The sequence below is a fragment of the Leptidea sinapis genome, chromosome 34 (genome assembly GCF_905404315.1).
Source record: "Leptidea sinapis chromosome 34, ilLepSina1.1, whole genome shotgun sequence".
NCBI lineage: Eukaryota > Metazoa > Arthropoda > Insecta > Lepidoptera > Pieridae > Leptidea > Leptidea sinapis.
This window is the reverse complement of record NC_066298.1, coordinates 8,143,687-8,156,016: the sequence shown is the minus strand read 5'-3', so window position 1 is coordinate 8,156,016 and position 12,330 is coordinate 8,143,687. Positions and strand designations below refer to the sequence as shown.

The following is a 12,330-nucleotide window of genomic DNA, read 5'->3' as shown; positions in this document are numbered from 1 at the left end:
TGCCAATTTCGTGGTCACCTGGAAGGCAAAGCCAAATTGGCTTCAAAGAAACTGGGCGTCATTAATAGAGCACGGCAATACTTCAAGCCGGCCCACATACTAGCGCTCTACAAAGCGCAGGTCCGGCCACACATGGAGTATTGCTGTCATCTCTGGTCTGGCGCACCCCAGTATCAGCTCGATCCATTTGACCGCGTGCAACGCAGAGCAGCTCGAATTGTCGGGGACCCAGTACTCTGTGAACGGCTGGATCACTTGGCGTTGCGTAGAGACGTCGCTTCATTGTGTGTCTTCTACCGCATTTATCACGGGGAGTGTTCCGAAGAGCTGTTCAACCTGATTCCTGCCGCCGAATTCCACCTTCGCACGACACGCCACAAGTTACGATATCATCCCCACCATCTGGATGTGTGGCGGTCCTCCACAGTGCGGTTTTCAAGGAGCTTTCTTCCTCGTACCACGAAGCTGTGGAATGAGCTTCCTTGTGCGGTGTTTCCGGGACGATACGACATGGGTACCTTCAAGAAAAGCGCGTACACCTTCCTTAAAGGCCGGCAACGCTCTTGTGATTCCTCTGGTGTTGCAGGAGAGTGTGGGCGGCGGTGATCACTTAACACCAGGTGACCCGTACGCTCGTTTGTCCTCCTATTCCATAAAAAAAAAAAAGCCAAAACATAGACTATACGTAGGTAAAACGAAGGTACAAAGATTTCGTATTAAAACAAAAAGTAGTTTATATATTTTATTATATACAATTCCTGTAGTTGTAAATATACAATAGGACTTGACTTACTTAAATCTAAACAGTTGAGTAAACATAAACTATTACGCATCTCAAAGAACAAAATATAAACCTTTGGCATTGTTCATAAAAGCTATTGCCTGTCTTCACAACTAAGTACAACTCGCCCACCGCATAAAGTAGGGCATTGTCTATTTTTTCCTGACATAAAAAAATAAATTACAGTAGCTTTAGTTAAGTATCATGGCAATTAGGTGTATGAAGTTTAAAACAATTACTATTTATTATTGTTTACGCCTTATTATTTACTAGTTTTAACAATGAAGTCATCCATAAAAAGTGCCAAAAAAGAGAGTCCATTTCTTCTTAGCCATGTTTACTATATTATAAAATATATACCCAAACTTGACGCTTTAGAAAATAAAGAAAATGTATGGGAACATATTCGTGGCCACCGCATTCCAGGCAAAGTTATATTATGTATACTACGTCTCAGTAGTGTAAAACAACATCTAAACTAAACCATAAAACTAAAAAAAAATAAACATAAAAATTCTACTTTATTATTTTATTTAAAGTATTGGCAACGAGGCTCAAACCGACCCATCAAAGGAGATAAATGTTTTTCCTTGATGAGTTTTCAATTTATGGAAAATATAACGGAAACCCCATTTTAATTTATGAAAAAAATATCGTTATAACTGCTTGCTTATTAAATAAGTTATGTTTATTGTAAATATAGGTGAGAGATATTTTGATTCTCTTCCGAACTCTTTCAATTAACCATGTAGACGACAACACTGTTCTAAAAGAGGTAGTTGGTAAGAATGTAGTTTGGAATTATCGCCTCTAGCCTTCCCAAATCGGCAGGGCACTAGATTTTTCAGATACACCAAAACCGAAAGTGCCGTATGGCACCATTCTTTCTTATCAACTTCTGACCCTTATTTTGTTTATAAGATGGTTTATTTTGCATGGTGTTATAGCTTGTTTCAATACCTTTCTGATACATTTACTAATTATAAGCTATATATTACACGTTAAATAATACCCATTGTAGAACGCTGCGCCAAAATTCACGCCGATCTGAGGCATACCGCGCGATCAAATCCCGGAACGGAAAGGCTAGGGCATGGTGATATATTTTATAAAAATTAATTGTCAAGAAGTTATACCAATTTTATTACATCCACCCACTCCCAAATCTTAATATCATATCTAATATAAAATATTTTATACAAACAATATATTTGGATGAGACGAGTGGTATAACATCTACAGGTTTCATATTAAACAAATCACCTAATTGTGCCTTTAAAGATTAAAACAGAACTAAAAAAAACATATAAAATAATAATTATAAAACAATTATACTACACTATAAAATAATAAAAATGGACTCTTAAAAATTAAATAACAGTGAAGGCAAAATAATCTAATTGCTTTACAATAGCTTAATATAAAAGCTTCATTAATTGATGCCACTAGCCAAAAATAAACCTTCATGCACATACCCTAGACAAATATACTTAGAATATACTGGCGTAAAGCTGACTTGATAGCCCGATAATGTGTCAGCAATTTTGATTAAACATCAAATTCCTATATTGGTATGAGCCACAACGCAACCAACCACACTTGGGAGTGGTTGAATGTTTACGACTTGTCAATCAAAATCAGTTCAGATCAGAACAGCAACAAAAGATTCGCTATCCTTTTCTAACATGCTATACTCTTTGTTTGTCTAAACACTAGTATATTTTAAACTTGACTAAAGGTCTTAGTTACCAGGTCATAAAATCCAAAAAAAAAAGTATATTTTAAATTTTTATAAATTATATATTGCGATTATGTGGATTGTTTAAACTTAGTTCTGGGAGTGAGTTAGTTTGTGTTTAATTCTAATTACAAACACGTGAAATCACTGCACTTGTCTAAAAGCACAATACTAGTTATTTTTCAACACATTGCTCGTAGAGTGAGCCTAATTACATCGTTCTTAGAGCCATAAACCGAAGTATAACGACGATATATACACACGTGCATAATAATATTACACACTAGTGCATCATAGAATTATCCCTACAAAATTAAGTTAGTACCTAACTGCAAATTATATGACAGTAAACACAGTATTATATTTTATAACACTGTATGAAAGGTCCAAAACATTGTGATGCTACTTTTATTAAGTGTTTTTGAAGCGGAGGTAGAATTATTGAAAACAAAAATAATTCAAAGGGAAAACAATTTTGAGAAAATAAATGCCTTTAATTCCAAAATATTATAAAAGTGCTCATGAGACCGAAATACGTACGTAATATTACCATGGTATGTAATAATACCACAGACGAAATCTCGGATAATATATTAATTGCACTGGATCTTGTTATACACAACCCTCGCGCGTTGAAACAGGGATGGAACCTTGTTAAATTAACGTGTGTGGGCCTGTCGTCTGCAGCAGTCGTTACTATGTAAAAAGAGTATTTATTTTTGGAGTGTCAATATATGTTATTTGTCGTATACTTAATATATATAGGGTAGCTATTCCAATGAATGGGAGTTTATAATGCATGGTTTAATATTATTATTTTTATATGCTTTGTTTTTTACGGTGTATGAAAAACAATTCCCTATTTAATACAATATAATGATGGAGGCGTATATCCTATAGTATCGTGCGAGCACGGACTAATAAAAGGACTCTGTGTCATCTTACATAACAGTGTAGCACCAAAACAAGCCGGTAACGTGTGAATACATAGCCTCACGCACACACTCACACTACTACAGGCCGATAGGCGGCCATTATGAGAATTGTCATCGTCTGTGATAGATCAGTTGCGTCTCAATAAAATATTTTAAAAATGCCGTCTTGCGTTGTGAAAAAGTGTAAAAACGATACTATATAAGTATTTGTGGCCATATATGATTATTTAAAGGAGAAAAAATTGTGTAACTAGTATCCCCCGTAAACGCACAGACACAAGCATAACGGTGCTTCACGGTTGCTAATATCACGGCGCGGACTCCTTCTTTTTTTACTCGTCCGTGCGTGCGAGATAATCCGTGCGCTCTATGTTGATTTGTAAATATTTTTTAGAGACATTTCTGGCACACAGCATGGCACTTAATATATATTTCAACTATTTTCTGTATAAATTTATACATTACTATCCCACTTCAATGCCTCAGGATGCATGTATCTAGAGAAAAATTTGTTAAAAAATAAAATAAATTGAGTAAATTAAATATACAGTGTATCATTAGTAGCAAATATATAGGAATGACCATAAAGTAAATTACTTGTTGTTTTAAAAAGTTAAATATGAGTTTCTAAGTCAGGCAACAAAATTTTGTAAAAGAATAAGATTCTACTTCCATGAAAAAAGCTAAGCATATGTTACAATGTATTTACTTTTAAGGGTTGCATATTGTAACTTTTTGTATGATTGAGACATTCTTTGCAATATAATAAAATTCTAATAAAATCTTTTTGGCCATACTATTCATACTATTTGTATCTGGTTTAGTTTTGATGATATTAAAAAGGTTACATTTCAATAAAATAAACAAAGTAGTAAAAAGAATAAATTTGGCAAAATAGATGTAGTTACATATTGCATTTAATAAAATAAAAGAAGAGTAAAAATATGTAACAAAGAAATAGCAAAAGTAACCCTGCTGTTTCTTAAACTACCCTCACTAAGGCTATATTATAAATGTTATAAAACACAGTGATAAATTATAGTTGGTGATGCTCATAACAATATGTATTTTATTGTTTTTAGTATTTAACCATAAAATTATATGTATTTGTGATGTGAAAAGGTCATATTATATACCTCACAAATATATGACTATTTATTTAAAAAAACCAAATCGAAATAAATGTATTGGTCTACAATTCTGGGTATTTTCCATTATTCCCTATTCTCATAGGGAGCTTTTAATACCTACTTAACTAGATACAAAATACACTTAATACTTACAAACTATTGAAATTGTGCAAATATACATATCACATTAAATTCGGCAGTGACAGTATCACATTATGAGAACACATCAATCCGTCTCGGTGAGACAGCCGCTAGTGAGTGGTCTGGACTTGCCAGCGGGTCATCACATTCCATCTGTCTTGCCTCAATTGTTGCTTGTTTCACTGCATCTTTGTATGGACCCCTTTTCTTTTTGTTGAAACGTATCTGGAATATGATGAGGATCCAATGAGTTATATCTTCTGACAATATCATGGTGTATAATAATGAAAAATGGCTCCAGGTTTCTAAGATGGAAAATAGATTTTTTTTATGAAAATAAGGCACAACATGAGCAGGGCGTTCAGATGATGGTAGTGTAATGGTACTGCCCATTACAATGAAGTGCCACTCAGGATTCTGGAAAAACCGCCAATTCTGAGTGGCACTACAATTGCACACATCACCTTGAGACAAAGATGTTAAGTCTCATTTGCCCAGTCATTTCACTAGCTATGGCGCCCTTCAGACCGAAATACAATAATGCTTACGCATTACAGATGCACTAGGTCTTCCTATATTATATTGCCTAGGATGACCACTACAAAAATAAAATATTTCTGTATTGCCTGTATCACTACTGACTGAACACTAAGCTAAGCTCCAAAGATACTCCCATACTTCTTTTCTCATCCACCACTTTAAAAAATTTACTAGTTTTTTACCCCTGCTACTACATTTCTACCATATTTCTAAATTCTCATCATAACATGTGATTATTAGATCTAGCAAGAGTGTCAAGTCTTGAAATGATGTTGTACTGAATATTGCAAGTTTTTAAAAGTCACTAAAGGCTTCAAGAAATATTCTGCCAATCTACATAAGCATAGCTAAGCCAAAATTTGAACTGGTTTCTTTACTTTTGAAGCCAGTCAATATTTTTGTGTAGTGGACAACTTGTGAACACTCAATTTCTTTCCTGCCAACATAAGATTCTGGTGGGTCTCTTGTGGACTCATGGAACTACAAAATATTGAAAACTTTAGCTAAATTATAATTTCATATAAATAACAAGAGATTGTATATGTTCATATGATGATAGTGAGTTTCATAAGCATGTTATAAAAGGGGTTTATAGGGATAAAGACTATATTAAGGTTAAGTGAGTCTTAAAATTTGTTAAGAGAAATATCTTACAGCAAAAATCATATTTGGTTCCTTTATTTCATGTCTCATTACCTTTGACAATTGAAATTGTATTGTTAAGGTGTGTAACTATATAAACATCTTTTAATTAAATCTTGTAAGTGTTCTTCAATCTACATCCATATTATTTTGATTTTTAACACATACATATCAATTTGGGGAAAAAGTAGAGATTGTTACTTGTTGACAGACTAAACTAACATTTTAGGGACTTGTTATATATTTCTCTTATGTTATTTCTTCTTAAGATCTATTAATTATGCATAATCAAATGCAGAAAATACCTTATAATCCTGTAGGAATGGACTCAAGCTATCACAAGGCATTAGTGATGATGTAGTTGAAGCAAACCATGCAACATGTGCTCTTGAAGTAGGAGTCACACTTAAAACACGACCGGGCCACCAAGGAAAGCCAACTACCTTGCCCCATACTATATCACCAGGAGACACCCTTAGCAAGGTACCTCCAGCACTCTCTGAACTATTTGCAGGAAAGTCAGGTACAATCTCACTTTCGCCATCATCAGATGATTCAATTTCATCACACAGTTCGTAAGAATTACTGCTCATCCGGCGTAAGCTGATTTTCTGTTTCTTAAATTTATGTTTCAAATTACCATCTATGTTGCTGAAATAATCAACAGAATCACCATCACTTTTACTTGTGTTCTCATCTCGTTTTTTCTGTATTTTGTGTTTCTTTTTATGTTTAACTTTGTGTCTTTGTTTCTTTTCTAATGGGTCTGATGGTGGGCTACTGTCTACATTATTGTGAGGAGATAGGGCTCCCACATGCTTAGAAGATGGTTCACTCCTTCCCTCACTTTTATCTGCAACTTTCTTAGCTTGTTTCTTAGCTCTTTTTAATGCTTTTTTTACTGCTTTTGAGTCTGGTTTGGCCATATCACATGAGACACCAGAGTCCTCATTGAAGTCACCATTAATTGGTGGTATTTTAACCACAGTGCCTTCACCCTCACCAAAGCAAATCTTTAAAGTTCTAGCGCTAGAAAAGAGATTACTAAATGCTGCATCACTCTTATCATCCTCAATATCACACAAGTTATCACCTTCAGATACACTGACAAAAGCCAATTCTTGAGCTTTGTTGCTTCCACTCTCACTTCTAGCACTTTTCACTTTATCATTCTTATGATTCGTTTTTGTTTTCAATGCACTAGATATCTCACTTGGATGCAATCTGGATAGCTTAGGAATTAGCATACTTTTCATATTAAATTTTTTCACTAAATTTGATGACTCAACTTCGCTTTTAATATCCTCTTCGGTTTCGAGTTTTCGCTTCTTGGACACGTCCACATTTTCATTGTTTTCGTTACAAATCCCCTGGCAATTCGAACACAAGACTTTTCGAGGACGTAGGCGAACCGTCATCTTTTGTCGCGGTTGAGGTTTGCTTTTTGTAGCCTGTTTCTTTGATTTACCTTCATCTCGATTCGCATATTGTGGCTCTTGATAGGTAAATCTTTGACTAACGGAATGTAATTTTTCATCTTTACTAGCTTTAGTTTCAGACGACTTAGAAAACACTGGATTAAGACTGTATACTCCAAAGGGTAAATTACTGTAAAATAATAAATAATTTTATCTTTCAAGTTCATAAATCGATACATGAGTTAGAGCCTAATTTTACTTACCCCTTATTGGAATCTAAAAGTACTCCTTGAAACTTTCTGTTCTCTGAACAATATGAAACCACTAATAAATCTTCGAGTGCTTCTTCTACATTGACTAATATTTGAGAATTCTTTTTAATAATCATATCGGCTGATTCTATTGCAGCCGCCATATTACTTTAACATTTTTTTTCTAGTTTTATGATATTATGAACACAGACTGTAACTGAACTATTGTCTGTGCAGAAAGAGAATCGTCGTGGGTTAAAATGGAACTAACTTTATGATTTTTATGGCATTCTGTGTAATGAATATTTAATTATATAATTTAATATTATATTCCACCATAATTTCAAAGTATCAAGTTACAGTCGAGCTGTGTAGTATTGTCAACATAACAAATATTTTGAACTTAAGAATGCGCCCAGACTCAGAAAATGTCGTAAATATTATAAAAAATCTTAGCACCCTTTTCAGTAATTCCCAGAGATAAGCCACAAAAAATTTAAAAGCTATCTATATAGCAAAAAATATATTCACCCTAGACGGCTAACCTTCCCATGAAGTGTACATAACCATACGTAGATTTAAGTCTCAATAATTATTTTATCTAATAATACATGTTCCCTTTAATTTTATAACTGAAAATATACCCTTAGACTAATAGGGAATACGACAGATACTTGAAGTGCAAAAAAAAATAGGCCAATAACAGGAAGCCAACTAGTTCATAGCAGGCCTAAGCCAACTAAGCCTTCCTTGACACTCTTGACAGTCCACCGTGAGCTACAGAAAGGCGACGGGCTACTAATTTGAATTGAGAGAGTAGGCGATAAAACAAAAACGTCAAAAACGATTTCTTGCGTACCTGCATGACGTCAAATGATGCAATCTTAATTGATTGAGATGTTGGTGTTGTCTACTCTCTACGTAGTTGATGCCAATTAATTTTATTGCAACAACAGAGGAATGGTAGGAGCATTACCGGCCTTTATGGAAGGTGTACGAGCTTTGTTTGAACGTACCGGTATGTCGTATCGTCTCGGAAACACAGCACAAGGAAGCTAATTCCACAGTTTTGTTGTTCCTTGAAAACCACACTGTGGAGGAACGCCACACATCCAGAAGATTTGGATGATATATCCTAATTTGTGGCGTGTTGTGCGAAGGTGGAATTTGGCGGCAGGAATCAGGTGAAATACCTCTTCAGAACACTCCCCGTGATAAATGCGGTAGAAGACACACAATGAAGCAACGTCTCTACGCAATACCAGGTGTTCGAGCCGTTCACAGAGCACTGGGTTCATTTCTGGGTCACTGAGCTTTCATGTTTACATGATATAAAATTACATTCCATTACATTACGTTATAAAATTACAATACAATAACTTTAATCAACAAATGTACATGGTTTCTATCATACGTGGGTCGCTTGAATAAAAATTGAGCAGGTACTTAAGTAATTAAAACAATCAGCGACAAATTCATCAAACTATTCAATTAATTATTTTGATTAATTTTATACTCAATACAACACTACTCACAAATTTGATTTATTATTTGTGATTATACTTTAACATCTAACATTAGTAATGAACTGTTAATTTTTTTATGTATTTTTCGTGACATAAGATCCGCTGTATAAATCTATGTATATCAGGTGATTTACCTGTATACACAGGAGGAGTGTTAATTGGGTCTTTAATCTAAAATCTATAACATCTTCGTCAATATTGTGCATATCCATAATATTTTTTCAAATGTGCTTTTGATTTGTCAATGTGTGCGTTAGCTAGTTTCATTATTGTGTACGATTACGGGTAGCGCACAAATTTTTTTTTTAGATATTTTTCTTAGAAAAATAAAATATAAAAATCAACATTAATTAGCGTTTTCTTTCTTGACAATCATAAATCATAACAGTATTATCAATTCAAATATTTTTATTCAAAATAGGATTTATAATCACTTATTGAACGTCAAAATCCAAATCCAAAACCCATTCAAAAGAGACTGCCTCAGACCTGAGAAGAATGGACGCAAGAAACTCAGCGGGCTTTTTTTTTATATAAAATATGGATTACAATGTAATATCGTACAATAAACATTTATAATTAAAGAGCCTGAGGGTGTTCGCTTTAATCCCAGTCCGTGGTGTCACTAAGAAAATTGTTTATGCTATAATAACCTTTCCCACACAAACGTTTTTTAAAAATTCTTTTAAATTTCGTAACACATTTGTTTTGTACATTTTCTGGGATCATATTGTAGAAGCATATACATCGCCCAACAAAAGACTTACTAACTCGACCCAACCGAGTAGTAGGCATAACAAGTTTATGTTTGTTCCTCGTGTTAACATTATGAATGTCACAGTTTCTAGAAAATTCCTCAATGTGCTTATGACATACAAAACATTATCAAAAATGTATTGAGAAGCAACAGTCAATATGTTTATTTCTTTAAATTTTTCCCTTAATGATTCTTTAGGACCTAGGTCATAAATCGCGCGAATAGCCCTCTTCTGCAGTACAAAGATAGTATTAATATCGGCCGCACTGCCCCATAACAATATACCATAGGACATAATACTATGAAAATAACTAAAGTATACTAATCTCGCCGTATCTATGTCAGTTAACCGTCTGATTTTCTTAATCGCATATGCTGCAGAACTAAGCCTATTCGCCAATCCTTCAATATGGGGGCCCCACTGCAATTTGGAATCAAGAGTAATGCCAAGAAATATAGCAGATTCCACTGGTTTTACCACCTCTCCATTTCATAAAATATTCGCATCTACATTTTTGACATTTGGCGCGGTGAATTTAATATATTTGATTTTATGATTATTTAACAATAAGTTATTGGCGCTAAACCAGTACACGATGTCAGATAGAGCATTGTTTACTTCGTCATATAAAACTTGGCTTCGTTTCACTTTGAATATAAGTGAAGTGTCATCCGCAAACAATACCACCTTGTATTTTTTTTCTACAAGGTTAGGTAGATCATTTATATAAATTAGGAAGAGGAAGGGTCCAAGAATAGACCCTTGTGGTACCCCCATACCGAGAGGAGTCCCAGGAGATCTCCTGCCATTCACCTCGACCCTCTGAATCCTATTATTTAAATATGAGATCAGAAGATCGAGTGCAGATCCTCTTATACCATAGTGGCATAGCTTCCTGACCAGCGTTGAATGTTGAACACAATGAAAAGCCTTAGATAAATCACAGAATATACCAAGTGCATTCTGTGATTCCTCCCAGGCCTCAAATATATTCCTGATGAGTTCAACACCTGCATCCGTAGTCGAGCGTCCCCTAGTAAAGCCAAATTGTTTTATATGAAGTAAGTTATAAGTGTTAAAGTGAGTAAGCATTTGGCTTAAAATATTTTTTCAAAAATTTTACTAAGTGTCGGCAACACCGAAACAGGGCGATAGTTATTCGGGTCAGAAGTGAGTCCCGATTTAAATATTGGTGTAATTTTACTATACTTCAGAAGGTCAGGAAACACGTCATGTTCAATATAGCTATTAAAAACTAGTGCTAGATATGGTGCTATGACATCAATAACAGAAATCATCAATTTCATTAAATTAGTTTGACATTAAGTACATATAAAAAAACTATTATTTTTAGGCCCATTTTCAAAGCCAAAATCCAGTTTGAGTTCACCAAAAATTGTGGTGTTCTATTTTGACCAGTATATTATATAACAAAAGCCTTTGACTGCATACAATGGGACAAACTGTGGAATGTGTTACTCGGGAAACATGGGAACTACACAACACTTTCGTTGCTTTTATCCAGTCTCTGTAAGTATACTGAAAACCGTTCGTTAATCAGAATACGCAATCAATGCTTTGATGAATATATTGTTCAAAGCTAAAATAGGAGTGAGCCAGGGTTGCATCCTGTCCCCTGCACTTTTTAACATATGTGGAGAGTACATTATTTGATAGACCATAGACTGGAAACTTTGAAAAGGGCTTTCCTTCTTCATAGGCGGTATGAGATTATCAAATCTCCGTTATCTTCCGTCCGAGAAGATATGAGTGAGCTACAACTTGAGACAGAAAGTAGCAACATCGGTTTAGTAGTAAATCGAGCAAAGTAATGATAGTTGAGAAAGCGGGATAGTTAACAAATACGTATATGGATTTACGAAATATTCTCTCCTAGTAACCTGCAAATGAAGGTAGGTAGGTATTGGTTTGGCAAAAACCGTAACAGGTAAGTTAGTAGTGGCGGTAACTTATTTATTTATACTTAATGCGTATGGCACGGTGACTGCAAATAATATAATATTCACTGCCTTCAAATAAAGTTACAAATTATATAATATCAACATAATATACAGAAATAGAGAACGCGGAGCAGGCTCAGCTTATACTGCTTGAAATAATATTTTGTGTAGCGCCTGTTTTTAGCCATCCTCATCTCCCTAATGTGGGATTCAAAGTTATGTGAAGGCATAGTAATAACTATTATAAATATATCAATAAAAATCCGGTATCAACCTTTGTAGTGTTATTATCTCTGAGTGTAGATAACTATTTGTTGTATGGCAAGTAAGTACCTATATATAATTTTCTATAGGTTTCAGCCATTCTTGATATTAATAAGGTGTTGCGAATTCATTTCCTGCTTATATTTGACGTCTGATTAAGACTATTTTGTAATTGCGTTGAAATTGTTATGAACATTTATAACATATTACTATGACAATAGGAAGCATAAATTAAAAGATGGAAG

General features: G+C 34.3%; 1 protein-coding gene across 1 annotated transcript; it reads right to left on the bottom strand.

The window, feature by feature from the left end:
• Positions 1-729: 729 nt before the first annotated feature.
• LOC126975064 (PWWP domain-containing protein 2A-like) lies at positions 730-7,745 on the bottom strand. The gene is made up of 3 exons (XM_050822866.1): positions 7,589-7,745; positions 6,213-7,515; positions 730-4,950 (listed from the first exon to the last, which is right to left on the bottom strand). The coding sequence occupies exons 1-3, from the start codon at positions 7,738-7,740 to the stop codon at positions 4,798-4,800; spliced, it is 1,608 nt and encodes a 535-aa protein (XP_050678823.1). The 5' UTR covers positions 7,741-7,745; the 3' UTR covers positions 730-4,797.
• Between the last annotated feature and the right edge of the window lie 4,585 nt (positions 7,746-12,330).